The sequence below is a fragment of the Trachemys scripta genome, chromosome 7, assembly GCF_013100865.1.
Source record: "Trachemys scripta elegans isolate TJP31775 chromosome 7, CAS_Tse_1.0, whole genome shotgun sequence".
Taxonomy (NCBI): Eukaryota; Metazoa; Chordata; order Testudines; family Emydidae; genus Trachemys; species Trachemys scripta.
In genome coordinates this window covers 123,045,924-123,065,335 of record NC_048304.1, presented here as the reverse complement: position 1 = coordinate 123,065,335, position 19,412 = coordinate 123,045,924, and the positions used below count along the sequence as shown (strand labels likewise).

Here is a 19,412-nt window from a genome sequence, read left to right as displayed (position 1 = left end):
TCCTGTTTGAAGTGCCTGGGAGAGTCCCACCAAACAGACAAATGCAAGATCTGTAAGGCCTTCAAACCAAGAACCAAGAAGGAGCGGGACTTTCGGCTCAGGCAACTCCTAATGGAGGCGGCACTTAGCCCGGACACTCCTTCCACGGGCCAGACTTCGGTGCCTAGCACTTCGGTGCGCAGTGCCCCGGCGGCACCGGCTATGACGACCACGCGAGTGGCGTCAGACAAGCCTCCCCGGCACCGGACCTCGTCGGCACCGCAAACACAGCAAGTGCCGCGGCGCCGGTCATTATCCCCAGGGCATAAAAAAGCCCATAAGACGGGGACGTCCGCGCCGAAGACGCCGGCTCCCCCAGTGCCGGGGGTAGAGCCGCGTCCGCCGATGGAGCATCGGAAACAGGCTCCTCCAGCACCGTCGACTCCGGCGCCGAGGCCGTCGAGTCCGGTGCAAATAGCGTCTCCACCGAGGCCGGCGGTGATACAGTGTCTCCCGTCGACTCCAGAGACCTTCGCGGCGGCGAGAGACTTGATAGCTCTCACGGAGCCGGCACCGCCTCAACCACCGGCACCGACTGCACCGTTGACTCGCCCGGTACAGTCAAGAGGGAAACCTGCCTTGATGCGCCCTCCATCACAAGGGCTGGAACCTCGGCGCCGATCCAGGTCCCGAAGCAGGTCCCCACGCCGCTCGCAGTCCCGGCACCGAACGTCTCGGCACCGGTCGTACTCGCGGTCAAGATCTTCTTCGCGGCACCGCTCTACGTCTCGGCACCGATATGATCGTCGGCACCGGTCAACGTCGAGACGTAGTTCTCGGCACCGCCACGCTCGACGCTCGACGCCGAGGGGCCGATCCCGGCACCGGGCATACTCTAGGTCCTCGTCGAGGTCCAGATCCGATTCCCGGCACCGACGAGGTCATCGGCACCGGTCGCGGTCCCAGCACCGATCGCCGGCACCGCACAGAGATAGATCATCTCCGGACCGGCACCGTGCGGCACCGCAGACCACGGGGATCATTCCATCTTTCACGGCACCGCCATGGCCGTCAAGATCAGCGTCTCGATCCTCAGAGGACCTGTCGAGATCGGCATACCCCCCTCAGGGGCAGGCCGAGGAACGAGACTTGGGCCATTGGCAGGAGAGGGCAGAGGACCACCCTCATGGACCATCTCACTGGTCGTTTTGGACCCCTTGGGCGTACCACCAGGAGCAAGGGGCTTCGTTACCATCGACCTCTCGCTCGGGTCACTCGGTCAGAAGGGCCCCAGAATCCACCATCTCTCGACCTCCGCCTGGAGGCGTAGAGGCTTCTGTGTCCACACCACCCGACACCGTGGACCCAAGTGCTGGTGATGCTCCGACCCAAGACCAGGGGGACCGGGACCCCCCCTTGGATCCACTACCACCAGAGGCGTCCTCCTCCTCCTCTCCGGATGAGGCAGTGGCGGGCACTTCATGCACGGGTCCCCCTCCGATAGATCTTCGGGCTCACCAGGATCTCCTGCGCAGAATGGCCCGTAACATGGACCTGCAGACGGAGGAGATAGTGGAGGTGCACGACCCGATCGTGAACATCCTTGGATCGGATGCCCCTTCGAGGGTGGCGTTACCCTTGATCCGCACGATCCAAACGAACGCGGATACGATATGGCAGACTCCTGCCTCCATTCCACCCACTGCGAGAGGGGTGGAAAGGAAATACTTTGTCCCATCTAAAGACTATGGGTATTTGTACACACACCCCCAACCGTGCTCACTGGTGGTGGAATCAGTGAATGCACGAGAGCGCCACGGCCAGCAGGCTGCAGCGCCAAAATCAAAAGAGGCTAAGCGGCTTGATCTGTTCGGCCGTAAGGTTTACTCAGCCGGAGGGCTACAACTTAGAGCGGCGAATCAACAAGCGCTACTGAGCCGCTACAATTTCAACTCCTGGAACTCTATGGGGAAGTTTAAGGAGTTGATTCCCCAAGAGTCCAGGGAAGAGTTTGGAGCCATGGTTGAGGAGGGTAAGAAGGTGGCTCGGACCTCCTTACAGGCCTCCCTGGACATAGCGGACTCGGCCGCAAGGACCCTGGCCACAGGTATCGCTATGCGTAGGACCTCCTGGCTCCAAGTTTCGGGTTTGCCCCCTGAATTACAGCAGACCCTACAGGATTTGCCCTTTGAAGGACAGGGGCTGTTCTCGGAGAAGACGGACTCTCGATTACAGAGCCTCAAAGACTCCAGGACAATCATGCGCTCCTTGGGGATGCATGTTGCGGGTCCCCAGCGCAGACCATTTAGGCCCCAGCCTCAACGGTTTTACCCCCCTCCACCTCGTCAGAGACAGGACCCTGCCAGAAGGCGAGGGCGAGGTGGTAGGAGAAGATGGGCTGGCCCTCAACCTGGTCAGAACCAAGGGCCACCAAGACCACCTTCAGGTCCGAGACAGAACTTTTGAAGGTGCGGTCGAGGACGGCGCCCCAGTCATCCCCCAGGATCCAGCTCCCTCCTTTCGGGATCGCCTCTCCCACTTCCACCGTGCTTGGTCCCTTATAACTTCGGACCGTTGGGTCCTCCGCACGGTGGAGAGGGGATACGCTATCCAGTTTTCTTCTATCCCCCCCTCCCACCCCCCTTCCCCGTCCCTCTTCAGGGACCCTTCTCACGAGCAACTTCTTATGCAGGAGGTTTCTACGCTCCTGGCCATGGGGGCTATAGAGGAGGTTCCGATAGAGTTAAGGGGCAGGGGATTTTATTCCCGTTACTTCCTGATCCCCAAGTCCAAAGGAGGTCTGCGGCCCATCTTGGACTTGCGCGGACTCAACAAATTCATAGTAAAGTTGAAGTTCCGCATGGTCTCTTTGGGGGCCATCATCCCTTCCCTCGATCCTGGAGACTGGTTCGCCGCCCTCGACATGAAAGACGCATACTTTCATATCTCAATTTACCCACCTCACAGACGTTTCCTGCGATTCGTGGTAAACACGGTGCACTACCAATTTACAGTACTTCCCTTCGGCCTATCCTCGGCCCCAAGGGTGTTCACGAAATGTATGGCGGTCGTGGCAGCGTACCTTCGTCGGCAAGGGATACAGGTGTTCCCGTACCTAGACGACTGGCTGGTGCGCGGTCGCACCAAGGAGCAAGTTCAAGCTTACGTCCACAAAATAGTGCACACATTCAGCGAGTTGGGCATCCTACTCAACAAGGACAAATCCACTCTAGAACCTACCCAGAGAATAGAATTCATCGGCGCAGTTCTAGACTCCAGTCGTGCACAAGCCATCCTGCCAGACAATCGCTTTGGCACCATCACGAACCTCATTCAAGGGCTCAAGGCCTTCCCAACTACCACGGTGAGGTCGTGCCTCACCCTGCTGGGTCACATGGCTTCCTGCACGTACGTAACCAGGCATGCCAGACTTCGACTTCGCCCGCTTCAAACTTGGGTGTCATCAATATACCGTCCACATCGGGACAGCCTGAACATGGTGGTCACGGTCCCGAACTCGATCCTGGCCTCCCTCACCTGGTGGCTAGATCACAATGTGGTCTGCGAGGGGATGCCATTTCACGCCCCACAACCCTCCCTGCACCTGGTCACAGACGCGTCATCTCTGGGGTGGGGCGCCCATCTCAACAAACACCATACCCAGGGCCTGTGGACTGCATCCCAGTTAGCCCTACACATCAATGTTCGGGAACTGATGGCGGTACGCCTGGCGTGCCAGGCATTCCTCAGTCTCCTACGTGGCCGCTGTGTGTTAGTTCTCATCGACAACACCACGGCCATGTTCTACATCAACAAACAAGGAGGAGCACGTTCGTCAATTCTATGCCAAGAGGCCATTCGCCTGTGGGACTTCTGCATCGCCCACTCAATCCATCTCACGGCATCGTTCCTCCCTGGAGTCCAGAACACTCTAGCGGACCGGCTCAGCAGGTCCTTCCAAACGCACGAGTGGTCTATCCGTCCGGACATCATACATTCCATCTTCCAGAGGTGGGGGTTTCCCCAGATAGACCTGTTTGCATCTCGAGACAACAGGAAGTGCCACGTGTTCTGCTCCCTACAAGGTCGAGCTCCGGGCTCCCTCTCGGACGCCTTTCTGCTTCCCTGGAAAGACCACCTGTTTTATGCCTTCCCTCCGTTTCCTCTGGTCCACAAGGTACTGCTCAAACTGCGCAGAGACCAGGCACGGGTAATTCTGATCGCTCCTGCGTGGCCGAGACAACATTGGTACACCACACTGTTGGAGCTCTCGGTTCAGACACCGATCCCGCTTCCGTTGGATCCGGATCTCATCTCTCAGGACCACGGCCGGTTGCGTCACCCCGACCTCCAATCACTCCACCTCACGGCGTGGCTGCTCCATGGTTCACCCAGGCAGAGCAGCAATGCTCGCACTCTGTGCAACAAATTCTACTGAGCAGTAGGAAGCCCTCAACACGGACCACGTACCTGGCCAAATGGAAGCGGTTCTCCTGTTGGTGCGAACAACGAGCCACATCCCCGTTGCAGGCACCCATTCCCCTCATTTTGGACTATCTCCTCTCCCTAAAACAACAGGGGTTGGCGATTTCCTCAATTAGAGTTCACCTGGCCGCTATATCGGCCTTTCACCCAGGGGAACTCGCGTCTTCGGTATTCTCTAACCCGATGGTCGTTAGATTCCTCAAGGGCTTAGACCGGACGTACCCTCAACATCGTCAGCCCGTCCCGACGTGGGACCTCAACCTGGTTCTCTCCAAGCTCACAGGTCCTCCATTCGAACCACTAGCCACCTGTTCACTTTTGTACCTATCCTGGAAGACAGCCTTCCTCGTAGCCATCACCTCAGCAAGGCGCGTTTCTGAACTCAGGGCGCTTACATCCGAGCCCCCTTATACAGTTTTCCATAAGGATAAAGTGCAGCTTCGTCCACATCCTGCCTTTCTCCCTAAGGTGGTTTCTCCTTTTCATATCAACCAAGACATATTTCTCCCGGTCTTTTATCCCAAACCACATGCCACTCGCCAGGACCAACGTTTGCATTCCCTGGACGTACGAAGGGCCCTGGCCTTCTATATTGACCGCACAAAGCACTTTAGAAAGACGACGCAACTCTTCGTTGCAGTGGCCGACCGAATGAAAGGCTCACCGGTCTCCTCACAACGCCTATCCTCCTGGATTACGTCTTGCATCCGGACTTGCTATGACCTGGCAGGTGTCTCAGCACCACACCTCACCGCTCACTCCACGAGGGCCCAAGCCTCCTCGACTGCTTTCCTGGCACATGTTCCGATACAGGACATTTGTAGAGCGGCGGTTTGGTCATCAGTCCACACGTTTACAGCTCACTATGCACTAGTGCAGCAGTCCAGGGACGATGCTGCCTTCGGATCAGCGGTTTTGCACACAGCATTGTCTCACTCCGACCCCACCACCTAAGTTGGGCTTGGGAGTCACCTAATGGAATGGATATGAGCAAGCACTCGAAGAAGAAAAGACGGTTACTCACCGTTGTAACTGTTGTTCTTCGAGATGTGTTGCTCATATCCATTCCAAACCCGCCCCCCGTCCCCACTGTCGGAGTAGCCGGCAAGAAGGAACTGAGGGGGCGCCGGGTCGGCTGGGGTATATATTCAGCGCCATGAAGGCGCCACTCTAGGGGGCTCCACAACCGACCCGCCGGTGTTGCTAGGGTAAAATCTTCCGACGATCGTGCACGCGGCGCGCACACACCCTAATGGAATGGATATGAGCAACACATCTCGAAGAACAACAGTTACAACGGTGAGTAACCGTCTTTTTCTTAATAGTTAGGGCAGCTGTGTGTGTGGACGTGAGCCAGGGAACAGTCACTGCAAAGTCAAGTGGTTTGTTCCAGAGGGGGGGTGTGGTTTTTTTTTTTTTTTTTTTTTGGCCATAAATAAAGTGGCCCAAGGACGGTATTCAGAAACACTGGCTGTCCTCCACCAGAACAGCATGACTAGCTGCTAGCCATGTGAATCATTGTGCCAGTTCTGCCTGCTACATACAGAACCATACAGCCTCACGTATATCACATGCCACAGAGAATCTTAAAGCCGCTGTCTGATTCTTGCTTTACGGCAAACAAAGGGGGCTCGTGGGGCCTGGGGACAGTTGGAGGAAACACAGTGAAGTGGAAAGGGAGATACTCTTGCAAATTGCAGACTTTCACTGAGCTGCGGAAGGGGAGGGAAAATGGTGGTGGGAACAGTAACCCTGGCAGAATTCGCCGAATGAAATGAACAACGCTTGGGCTGGAACCTCGTAACTTTACTTTGGCAGCAGAGACACAAACCGCATTATCTAATGTCCACTGCTGTCCAAAACATACTGATGGGGGAGGGGGAAACGCTTTCTTAGTGGCCCTTCGCTTTCAAATAAAAATAAAAAAATTTAGCTCTTAAATGGAGGGCTGCCTACTTTCAGAATAGCTTTGGGTTAATGCGGGTTAGGCTGCAGGGAAATGCATTAACTGACTCCCTTTATTGCCTCGTAGCTTAAACTTCCAAAAGAGTACAGCTGGCCTGAAAAGAAACTGAAAGTCTCCATCTTACCAGATGCTGTGTTTGACAACCCTCTGCCTTAGAGCTGAATTACACCCTTCTGACATCTGGGAGAGCCAAGTGACTGTACATTGCTCAGTGACTCACAGGATAATGAATGCAGTAAGAACTATGCCTTCAAATAAAGTAGATTGCTGCACAACCACTGCAAACAGAAGAGGAGTTACACAACACCAACCCAGACAGAACTGGACAGTGCTGGGCCGTTTCTTCCCCATCCTTTCCTGGGCTGAACTCTCCGGGAACAGCCTGCGTATGTTTGAGTGCAAGTGAGAAATATTTAACTATGAAAAGTAGTGGTAAGAATTTTTTCCCTGTTCTAGCTGGCTACAAATATCCCTGCAGTCTTCGCCCAGGGTGTAGATACCTTGTACGCCTGTATTTACATACGCACTCTGCCAGGTGCAAGCCCATGGATTAAATGTTCTCTACGTGACTTCGGAATCCTTTTGGTTAGCCAAACTTTTACCGACTGCAGAACTATTCCTCCAGGGGCTGTTTTGTCTTTTCAGAAACGGAATGGTGTTAACGAGGCCAGAAGCTCGCACGCTTCATTTAAAGATGAACTCTCAAGTTTAGTCAAAAAACAAACCCAAACCCTCCCTGCTGCTAGAATTCGGAAAGGTCTGAGCGTTGAGCTCGGTCTGATTAGCTCTGGTATCGCTGCAAACAGAGGCAACTTTCTTCTTGCACATCCTGTCCTAGCGTATGAATGTATGCATGAGCCCCGGAGAAGGTTGTGACCTCTGCTTTTGCACAAGCAGGAGGAAGAGAGACTACCAGGGCAGAGGAGGAGATCTCCTGTTTACAGAATGTTTATCTTTCAAGGGATGCTGTCAAGTATTTTTTCCTTGCTATTGTACAGAATCCCTTTGAATCCTAGAAGTGGGAAAGGATCTGTATGTTCCGAGGGGCCACGCTCCAGGAACCAGAGGGCTGCTCTAAATTGTTTAATATGGAGATCGGATCCACCCTCCCCACCAGCAGAGTCCTGGAAGAAAGCCCTACCTGCACTACAAAACAAACCCTGCTGGGGACCCGCTTACAGCACAGTTGTCCTTAGCACAGTTCCATCTTACCAGACTCTGTGTTCAACAACCTGTGTGCACATGGGACCGTAGCCATGTGCTAAGGATTTGAACCTTGCTTTAACGATTGGGGGATGAGCAGGCTGTAACCGGGGCCCCCAAGTTATATTGTAGTATGAGCTTCAGGCTCTGCTTCCAACATGACACTCCCTCTTGGTCCCAGCGGCCTCCCTTAGACCAAGATGGAGCACGTGTGCTGAGAGCTTTTGTCTCTGCAGGTTGCATCCTGGTACCGAAGAGCAGGCCGTTGGTGGGTGCATTGCAGATGGGCTGCAGGCTACCCCATGCTTGAGTCCTTCCCCTGCCAATCCTGGATTGTTCTCTAAAGTAGATTCACCAGTGCTTTCTCAGACAGATTCACACTGGAATACAGTCACTTCTAATTATGTGGGGGCAGATTTCTCCCCCCACCCTTTCCCACTCACAAGCTAACATGGCCGTTTCTTCGTCTCTGGTTGTACACAATACAGTGGTCTTAACACGGCTGTGGCAACAACTCTTAACAACTGACTGCCTTTGATCAAACCGCAATGGCTAAAACTGGCCCATACCTCACAGAAGCTGGTTGTTGTTGTTGTCTTAATTTCTTCCCAACAAAGTGGGATTTTGTCAAGATTTTTAAAATATATTTTGGAGCTGGTTGCTGTAGGATGTATAGTCCTGTGGTTGAGGCATGTATCTAGGAGCCGAGAGGTCTGACTCTGGATTTCCTGTGTGAGTGTAGGCAAATCACTTCACTTCCTCCTCTGCAAATGAGGATAATATTCCTGCGGGGGTTGGGATGCCTAGACCATTAGCATCTGTGAAGTGGACCAAGATTCTCAGAGGGAGGTACAAGTACCATTATTTTTATTATTATTTAAGGAAAGCCAAATCCAGATCCTACGTTGCTTAACAGCTTCCTTTTTACAAAGCTATGAAAGCAATTTCGATGTAAATTAGTCTGTAATTTTGTCTGAACTCAAAGGATCATCTTGAAATGATATTTTTTAAGAGCAGAGTTTCCAATCTCCGGGCCAACCAGAGTGATTTTTGTGTTGTGGCAGTCTGCATTTATCCAGGAGAATCTTTGGCTGGCTTGCAGCGTCCCATTTAGTATGAAATGTGTATGCAGTGCCGGTCTGTTCTGTTCCTTAATGTTGGTGGGAGTTGTAGATGCATTTCCAGGGGCCAGTGGACTAGAGAGAGGCTGAAAATTGGCATGCAAATCTACCAACCCAGGCACAAAATAGACTCCCCTCCTCACCTCACTGTGAAGAAATAGTGGCATCATGCCAATCAGAAAAGGAGGAAAGCGGACAATGAAGACTTTGCCCTAAATCCACAGATTTCAAAGAGCGGCCCATGAACCAAACACTTGCCAGTGGTGTTTGGAGAACTGGCTGATTGCCACAGGGCCGGCTCCTCTTCCTTCTTTCCAGCTGCGAAGTCTCATTAAGAGAAGCTGAAAGCACAGGACTTTCCTAGAGTGATTTGTCCATGTCAGCAATTGCTGCTGTTCCCACAGAAGTCACAAAGGGGCAGAGACCAGGAGGCCATCTGAGTTCTGTCTCTCTGCCCTAACTCGAGTTGAGACTCTTTGAAACCTTCCCACAAGACACATGAGCGAGTGCCGGACTGTAGGTAAAATACTTTCTCTCTGCAGGATTTTTCTCCAAATCTGCCTCTCCCACGATTGTTCTTCCGTTCTGCATTCACTCCTGTTTATCGCTGTGGGTTGGATGTTGGTTGGTTTCAGAGGGGGATGTGAAGGGACCACACTGAGGCTTGGCCTAGGCTACACAGGTAGGTCGATGTAAGCTTCCTTGTGTCGACCTAGCTGTGGAAGTGTCTTCGCTCCAGTTTGGCTCCTGACGATGTAAGTGGCTGTCTACACCGATTTACTAACATCACCTTCCCAAGCAGGGTAGAGTCACAGTCAATGTCATTAGGTTGACCCAATGTCAGTGTAGACACTGTCTCGCTTATGTCTACTGTTATTGGCTTTCAGGAGCCGTCCCGCAATGCCCCACACGGACAATACAATCTATACAGGCGCTCCTGGGGAGGATGTGTGCTGCCAACACAAATGCACACTCACGAGTGATTTAATAACTCCGGTGGCTGTCTGCCGTAATAAATTCAGTTGACATAATTTTGTAGTGTAGACATGACCTGAGTGCTTTGGAAATCCCAGCTATACCCATGTGTTTTTGTTTATATGTCATGTATTTATATCTAGTCATCAGTATTTGAGTTATGACCAGTTGGCAAGATAGGTACCTTTGATTTGTAAGACACTTTCTCACAAACCCTATTCTTAAAGCCTCGCTGGCTGCCAAATTACATTTTGTTTCAAGGGAAGGAAGTCGGGTCTTCCTAATTAGTTTAGCAAATAAAAACAAAACAAAACAAATCACTGCTACAATAGCAATCTACGGCCTATTGCCAGCCTCTCTGCAAGAGATTCACTGGTGAAAGGAAACCTTTTGACTCTGTCCCACTCCTGTCTCCATTCTTTTAGAACAAGAAAGTTGCACATTAATCAATATTTAGAGAACTCGTCACCCATAACATTTTTCCCTGTGTGCAGTTGAAGTTTGCAGTCATGCCAAAGACTATTCAGTTGGCAGCTAAACGAGATCTTGAGTTTTGATACTTTTCTAGTTTTTGTCTTGGGCAGGGGGAGGAGCGGTGACATGGAAAAAAGAGAACTTTTGAATATATATATTTTTAAATGAGTAAATGGCTTGAAAAGGGAAATGCATAAATGTTAATTCCAAGGTGGTTTTCCAGGCCAGTGTTGTTGAGAATGGCAGTTCCACTCATGCTGCTTTTAGATTTGTTCAGGCTGGCGGAGATTTGAACAGGGATTATACAAAAACCAAAGCCATGCAATTTGTGTTGGGTGGAAGCGGCGATCTGGATGTAAATTGCATTTTAAAATAAGTGTGTAGAGATTTCTCTTCTCCCTACCCCCCCCCCCCAAAAAGAGAGAAATCTTCCAATGCAGATAGATAGGAATACTTCCTTATGGCAGACCTGTGATGCCTTGAAAGTCTATAATGGGGACAGCCACCTTCAAACAAGGGAAATCCCAAGAGCTATAAACACTCTTCCCCTCACACACTTGATTTAAAAAAAAAAAAAATTACAGTTACAGTATTAAAGAAACTAGGCTCTCAGCAAACCAGAGAGACCTTAAGTGTTGCAATTGGCGTGACCTGTTGTAATATTTTCTGTGGCCTAGATCTAGAATATCTGCTATGTGTAATGGCTTTGAGGACAGTGGTAGGTTGGTTTGATTGGACACAGATTTGCCAGGAATGATTTGAGACGGCATGCTAAAGCCCTTCATTTTAAATAATCTGTAGCTCTTGAATGGTTCCAGGGCACAAGGTTGTCTTTGAGGAAATAAACATTTGTTTACAAAACTTGAGACCAGTAGAAGTACTTAGAGGATGGAATTTAAACAACATAATGAATTGATGCACAGTTTGTTAGACATTGACCTGCAGTGTCTGTGACCCAAGTATTGCAAATTGCGCTATTGCAAGCAAACCTGGCAGTGAAATTAACTAAAACGAAAGTGAATCTGACTTGGGACCCAATTCTGCAGCGGGATCCATGTGAGCAAATCCTTGTTCCAATGCTCAGTCCTACTGACATGAGCCAGGCACACGGGTCTGCTCGCATGGAGACTGGCTCTCAGGCTGTGTTGATTGTCAACGCCAGGCGGAACCACTTGACGTAAAAAGCAAATTAAGAATTTTTTAAATCTACAAGAGTTTCATTTATAACAGACAGAGCAAATAGTCGTATTTGTTTTCTCTGACATTGTCCACAAATGGCTGTCTTGTTAGCAAATGGAAGGTGAAATTATGACGTGGCTGCTTCTTCGTCTGTTCTAATCATTAACAGTTTGCCGAAGTTACTGCTGCTTCTCTCTCGATCCCCTGGTGTGACTCTGCAGGCTCTTTGATTGAATGAGCTTCGTTCTCGTTACTCAGGGGCTGTGCGTTTACCACATCAAGCTAGTCAGCAGCGCCTCCCAAGGAAAACTCTTTCAGACACTCCATTTAGAGACATGGCCGCCGCTCATGTTCTTCTCCGGTGGTGGGCAGAAGCTATGTCTTCTCTTGCGTTTCTCTGGCCTTTTTATTACTCCGAAAGGCCTGTATGGAAAAGGGATCTTTGTTGCTTAACAGCTCGTCTTGCACCTGCTGTTTATTGCACCTGCTGTTTATTCCTGCCTCACATGTTCACATCCAAAGTCATAACCCCCGTTTTGTTGCCTTGTAACTAGCTGCTAGCAAGGGTTGCTCTCCCAACTGGGGTGGAGACTGTAACTTCAGGGGGCGGGAAATAGATGAATAGACTTTTAAAATGAGTACGGACTGTTAGATCATCTAGCCCAGGGGTGGCCAACCTGAGCCTGAGAAGGAGCCAGAATTTACCAATGTACATTGCCAAAGAGCCACAGGAATACGTCAGCAGCTCCCCACCCCCGGCTCCCACCCACCAGCAGCCCCACCGATCAGCACCTCTCCCTCCCTCCCTGCACTTCCCGTGGCATGCAGGAGGCTGTGGGGGAGGGGGAGGAGCGAGGGCACAGCAGGCTCAGGGGAGAGGGCAGGAAGGGGAGGAGTGGGGGCAGGGCCTGTGGCAGAGCCAGGGGTTGGGCAGTGAGCTCCCCCCAGCACATTGGAAAGTTGGCGCCTGTAGCTTCAGCCCCGGAGTCGGTGCCTATACAAGGAGCCGCATATTAACCTCTGAAGAGCCGCATGTGGCTCCGGAACCCCAGGCTGGCCACCCCTGCTGTAGTCTGCCTTCATGTATAACCCAGGCCACAGGATTTCACCCATGCGCTGAGCCCAATAGCCTGAATGTGTCTGAAGCATCTTTTAGCCGGATGACATTAGATGGAGAATCCACTAGTTCCCTTGGTAGACTTTTTCCAATAGCTAATCATCCGCACTTGTATATAAAATGCACCTTATTTCTAGTTTCAGTTAAACGACAGGAGCAGATTAATTGTTAAGCAGCAAAGATCTCCTCCCTGCTTAATAAAAGCAAGGGAAGTGGGGGATGAATGGGGAGCAGATGTTTCAACAGGAATCTATCCGGATTGAACGTTTTTGTTCCGAGTCATCACGTCCTAACATTTTAAGCCTAATTTAGGTCTCCGATACTATTGCAATTTCCAGCGAGATCTGTAGCAGCTTATCATTTTTGTGACACTTCCCTAGCATAATGGTATATGCTCGTTCTTTCCTTTTTTGTAAAGCTTTCGTTCAGTGCGAGTCCAAAATTTCAAACCGAGAATAAGCCTGTGGCGGGCGGTGTGTTTTAAACTGAGCCCACATACTGACCTGTATCTCTCAGGCAATTAACCTGTCGTGTAATACACGTCACCACTTATTCATTTCTAGTACCAGTCTATTTCTCCTAAAATTGCTCACAGACCATAAAATCATAAAAAGTGGCATATTAGCTTAGAAATGTCATTTCAAGTCTGCCATAAAGGTGCCTATTTCCTTCCCTCCATGAGATAATGGGAGGTGGTAAAAGTATTAAATAATCTTGTGTGCCTCATTATTCACGGTTGAAATTTTAGGTCCCTGATAACAGTGTTACATAAATACAGAAATCACTGTGTGGTAAATGTTAAAAGGACACTGTCAAATGCTTTTTTATTTTTTAAATGACCTAAAAGTATTTTTTCTCCTTTTTTTTTTTTTTTCTTCAACACCCTCTTAAAAGCGGGAGTAAAATTTCCTTTGTTGCTGATTGTTCTATTTTGCAAACACTGATTTTTTTTTTTCCTTCTCTGCACTTCTCTGCTAGGGAGGCTGTTAAAGCAAAATGGTTTTTGTTCCCTTCCCCAAAGCCCAACTACAGCGTTGTAAGCGCAGCTCTGTAAATACTCGTCTGCTGCAGAGCCGGTGGAGGGAGCAACACGTTGCCTTGATGTAGGTCCTACATAAACAGTTGTGGCTGTTGTTTCTTGACAGTGGAGTGGTTTAGAATCCAGGGGATATTCCACAGTATAATAGTCTCCTGATACCAGTAGGTCCAGATTAGGCCCAAGATGCCTTTGCCAGTTTCCTCTGTAACAACATACAGAATTTCAAGCTACCACCTGCCTTACAGAATGTCAAGCCCATTGGGGACAGAAGAAAGGGGAAGTGAGTTTAAACAACTGTGTCCTTCAAGCAGGGACTGATCACAGAATCTGAGGATTTTGCCCTTTTATTTTTGTCCTTTTGCCTTTCCTTGAAGCAGCAATTTACAGCTCATTGGCACCAGACTGTTTCCTGTGCACAGGAACCTGCCGTTCCAAATGCAGGATTCTTCACTGGCCCAAATCCATTCAAATCCAGCTCCCACCCTCCAATAAAGCCCCGGTGGGCTTGGGTTCAGCTGGAGTCAGAAGCAGAGGAGGAGATGTTTAAAGGAATGATTAGCCATATTCACAACGAAGGGATTGACTTGCTTTTTCAAAACTCTTTTATGTCCCTAGGGCCCGGGTTGGCTACCAAGTCCTTTTCCTTACCTATAAATATTTTTGTAAAGGGATAGAGCTTTTGTTTCTGTTGTTGTTGACGACACTAACTGTTGGAAAGCTGTTGAGCTGGTTAACCTAGGAGAAAATGAGCATTTATTTGTGGGTTACATAAAACGGACAGAACCCGGACTGCTGGGGTTGCTTTTGCAGCCATCAGCTGAGGTGAACGTTTTTGTAGTTCGTCTGTTTCTTTTTTGCGTGCGTGTGTGTGTATTTTTCTTACTAGAATTCTAAGGACACTGCAGAATCGATCTGCAAGGAGCCTGTGTTCCTGCAGTCAGTCTGTCAGTACTTTGTAGTTGGACTTTTTTTTTTTTAAACCAAAAAAAAAAAAAAAAAATTACAAATGGAAAGCTAAACTAGCAGAGGTTTTTAAATATTTTATATTAGTTCCTAATGTAAATTCTTACTTTGTTATTGGAGTGCCGGTGCAGTCCACCTGCACGTGACTTTTGTAATATTTTTGTGAATCACTAAACATTTTTTCTCACGTGTATTCTAAGTGCATTAAACATATTTGCATAATTGGTTGTGTCCTTTTCTCGGTGTGGTTGCAAAAGAAAGAAAATGGGATGGATTGATTCACGTTCGTTATCAGAGCTACAGTTAGCTCCTTGCTTATCAACCAGTCTCTCCTTAGTCTTAGAATTAGCTAGACTATAGGTCTTATCTATGGAGGGTAACTCCTGTTCTAAACTGTTAGGGCGGCCCATAAATTAGAAAGGAGAAGAGAACTTAAGTACTTCAGGGCCAATTTCTGTCCTCAGGTACATCAGCCCCTTGGCTTCAGTGGGAATTTGCAGGTATGTTTGGAGGGAACCAGTAAATCGGGGGGGACAGGAGAGATGGCCCAGAGAACACTTATGAAAAACACATTACTGAGCTAATGTTGCAATGATTTCCCAGTAATTCAGAATGATTTTGCAGTCATCTTTTTACACTCTTCAGTAATGAATTCTTTTAAGGTCAGAGAGAGGGAGGGTGGGAATATCTGACCTGGGAGAGGGGAAATGACAGCCTACAAAAGAAGGGAGAAAGATGGATGAGGAGAAGAAATCCACTTTCAGTCTAGATTCTCTCTCTCTCTCTCTCCTTGAAGAGATACTATTGGGTCACATCATCCTCCCCCACCCCCCACTTACCCTTTAATTTCAATGGAAACAAGTATCCTGTTGTCAGCAGAAATGGTTCCATGAGGTTATTTTTGAAGTCTGAGCGTGGAAACCATTCATTTCTACAGGAATAACCTTTGTCCTATAAACAGTGCAGCATCCTGCTACTGAGAGAAAAACCAGCAAGTGAAACTGACCGTGGCAAAAAACTAAAATTGACTACCCCGTTTCCACTGCTCATCCTGAATGGTATTAGGGTTTTGGGGTTAAATCCGAGCGGGGTTTCAGATGCTCCAGTGGTTAATGTCCGTGAGCGGGGGAACGAGATAGCGCCGACCATCGCAAAGTGCTCAGCTTTCAAGGAGCTGGGCTAATCTGGGAGGGAGCGAGAGAACGGGGGGCTGACCAGAATCCAGGGCAGGTGGCTCTGAAGACATGCAACTTGTCTTGCTCCGATCAGGTTGGCTGGATTTCAGGCTGAGACGCTGCAGGAGGGGATGTGCCCGGAGGTGTGGCTGGGTTTTGTTTCTGTTGAAGAGCCCTGCCAATAAACTGGGCCCCCCAGTGAAGTTACCGGTATTGGGGGGCACCCAGAGGCCCGAAGCAGCATTCAGGGCTCCCTTGTGCTCGGTCCAGTGTGTGTGTAGGCACATGACAAGATGTGCCCCGCCTCAAAGCGTTTTCTGCTTAAATATAAGACAGGGTAACAGCATTGATGGGTTGGTCGTGTGGTGGTGATGCTATGATCTACCCTTCCACAGCAGCGAGTGGGGAAGGTGCAAACACTGGAGGAAGGCGGCCGGTCAGAAAGGAAAAGTCTGCCTGTGTCACCAAAAGCCTGCCTTTGGAATGGGGGGAGGTGGGGTGGGGGTGGCCAGCCATGTGCTGCTTTGGTTACAGCCTTAGATCAAGCCCGAAAAACCCCAAGCCTCTGACTTGGCTTCTTAGGGGGGCGGGAAGGAATTGTCAAGATCATCTCCACCCCCACTTGTGTTCTAGCTTTTGGGAGGGCCCCTGAGCCAGGCAGCGGCAGCAGCTGCTTTCTTCCCTTTCAGCTGCTCGCTGAACTCTGCCTACACAAGTTTTGTTTGAGTGTGGACTTAACCAGATTAGTCAGTAACACTTCCTGGAACCCATGAGCCGCGCTGCTGGGCCCCCACACATTCTTTGGTTTCCTGCTTAGGCTCGTTTTAAACCCAGGAGGAGTTTACATGTCGATTAACTACAACCAAGCTGCTGGGCTCGCCTTCCTCCCCGGGGCGGGGTTTCTGTCTCCCGAGACATAGGGAGCCAGAGTCTTTTTGCCCCTTTTGGGTCTCTCTTATACAAGCTGATGCCCTTCAAGAGCCACTGTCTGTGGCGCTCTCTTGGGGGGTACGGTGAAAGACTCTGGATGTGCTGCTGTTAGCATCCTAGAGCTGATGAGTAAGTTACTGGTTCGATGGCCCTTTACCCACTGCTGCCTTGTTAGCAAACCCCAGCCAGGGGCATAGACTAATTCATTACATATAAACTGCTCTGGGCAGCACAAAGAATTTGGCCTGGTCTCCTCCCGATGAGGTTAGCATCTGGCATGACGTTCGGCTCCTCGGGGCGGGGGGAGAGGGCCCTGGTTGCCTTGCTGCGGATTGGACATTTTAAGGGAGAAACCGTTCTGTGCTGCAAGGAAAGGCAACTGCTGCTTCTGGGCGGCCTCCAGTGAAGACAAGCCAGAAGCAACAGATCTCCTGCTTCCTATTAACCCCTCAGTGAGGCCCAGACGTGGCATGTTAGATAGATAATGGATAGATAAGACAGAAAATATCAGATTGCCTCTACATCAATCCATGATACGCCCACAGCTTGAATACTGTGTGCAGATGTGGTCGGCCCATCTCAGAAACAATACATTGGGCTTGGAAAAGGTTCAGAAAAGGGCAACAAAAATGATTAGGGGTATGGAACGGCGGCCGTATGAGGAGAGATTAATAAGACTGGGACTTTCCAGCTTGGAAAAGAGAGGACTAAGGGAGGAAATGATGGAGGTCTATAAAATCATGACTGGTGTGGAGAAAGTAAATAAGGAAGTGTTACTTACTCCTTTTCATAACACAAGAACTAGGGGCTACCAAATGAAAAGAATAAGCAGCAGGTTTAAAACAAACAAAAAAGTATTTATTCACACAAGGCACAGTCAACCTGTGGAACTCCTTGCCAGAGGATGTTGTGAAGGCCAAGACTATAACAAGGTTCAAAAAAGAACTAGATAAATTCATGGAGGACAGGTCCATCAATGGCTATTAGCCAGGATAGGCAGGGATGGTGTCCCTAGCCTCTGTTTGCCAGAAGCTGGAAATGGGCGACGGGCTGGATCACCTGATGATTCCTTGTTCTGTTCATTCCCTCTGGGGAACCTGGCATTGGCCACTGTCGGAAGACAGGATACTCGGCTAGATGGACTTTTGGTCTGACCCAGTATGGCCATTCTTATGTTCCTCAGGTGGTAACAAGGGGTTCAAAAGATGGAAGGGGACACACTGATTCCTTGATTAATCCCCTTCACCCCTCCCTTCCTGCTCTACTACGGCTTGGCACTGACAGTCCGACCTTCTGCCTATAGACCTCAAAGCACAACACAAAGATGGGTTGAACAACACCATCCCATTACTTCGGGGGTGGGGGGATTAAACTATTGTCCAAGGCTGTAGTAAATCACTGACAGATTTGGGAAGATAACTTGGGTCTCCTGACTTCCATCCAGCCCTGTGCTCAGTCCGGTAGAGCCTAGCTGCCTCTAAAGAGGGGCTAAAAAAACTCCTTGTGACTCATCCTGATAAGAATCTTTATGCTTGATGCTGCCCTCTGGTTGGTCATTCTGATCACTTTACACCCCACTCTGAGCTGGCTTCCTTTGCATTTAATAATGAGAATTCTTAGCCCTCTGTGACCCCACACTGGCTTACCTAGGATTGACCACACACCGTCAGCTGAAGAGACCACACCCCCTCACTCCTGCTGGGCATGCTCCAACTCAGTGGTTGTCCTACTGTCCCCCTTTCAGGAGTCTGATTTGTCTTGCGTACCCCCAAGTTTCACCTCGCTTAAAAATGACCTTGCTTACAAAATCAGACCTAAAAATACAAAAATGTCCCAGCACACAATTACTGAAAAATGGCTGACTTTCTCACTGTTACCATATAATTATAAAATAAATGAATTGGAATATAAATAGTGTACTTACTTTTCAGTCTGTAGTATAGAGATCAGTATAGACAAGTCAGTGTCTGCATGACATTTTCGTTTGTACAGATTTCGCTACTGCTTTTTCTGTAGCCTGTTGTAAAACTCGGCAAATACCTAGATGAATGGATGTCCCCCCCAGTGGTACGGGTACGCCTGGTTGAGAACCGCTGTTCTAACTGGAAGCAGGATATAAAAGGAGCAGCCCAGCTCAGTCTGGACTGACTGAGGAGGAGAGTGGATGCACGCTGCAGGCTCCTACCAGAGAGCTGCTGGAGCTCCATACCGCTGAGGCTGAAGGAATCTAAGCCGGAACTCCCCTCGCCGCGGAGGACGAGAGCAACGGGAGTTACCCATAAGAGAACTGACAGAGCAGGAATCGAGGCTAGGAAGCGGCCCAGGGAACATGAAGATTGAAATGGGAAACCGAGCCCGAACCCAGAACTACTGGTTGAACAGGGCCCTGGGTCGGGACCCAGTGGAGTAGGGTGGGCCCGGGCCCCCTGCCCCTCTCTGCACCTAGCGCTAGGTGCAGGCACTGCCCGTACAGTGGACACAACTGCCCAAGGGCAGCTCTAAGGACTCTGGTCTCTAGGCTGAACCACCCCAAGGGCAAGGTCCGGCCGGGGCTGCTTGAGCTGTAGCTACCCCTTTGTCTGCCTCAACCCGCCATCCCACAATGGAGTGTTTCTACCACGCGACACCATCTTATGAAGGGCTTTTCCTCTGGAATAGGGAGTCCCTGTATTTGACTCCAGCGGTCAGTGTCCTCCACTTCCTGGCAGGTCCAGCAGTCAAAAGGTCCCCTCTGCTACAAAAGCTTGTGTCCACTGCCCCAAGCTTATTTTGTCCATCTGACTGACCCAGGCTTTGTGTTTTTCAA

General features: G+C 49.9%; 1 protein-coding gene across 3 annotated transcripts in view; it reads left to right on the top strand.

The window, feature by feature from the left end:
* Window positions 1-10,766, top strand: part of SUFU (SUFU negative regulator of hedgehog signaling) — a 130,789-nt gene extending 120,023 nt beyond the window's left edge. For all 3 annotated transcript variants that reach the window (XM_034775224.1, XM_034775223.1, XM_034775225.1), the window contains one exon: window positions 6,497-10,766. In XM_034775224.1, coding sequence (XP_034631115.1) covers window positions 6,497-6,586 — 90 coding nt within the window. In that variant the 3' untranslated portion in view covers window positions 6,587-10,766. The remainder of the gene's footprint in view (window positions 1-6,496) is intronic.
* Window positions 10,767-19,412: the final 8,646 nt, after the last annotated feature.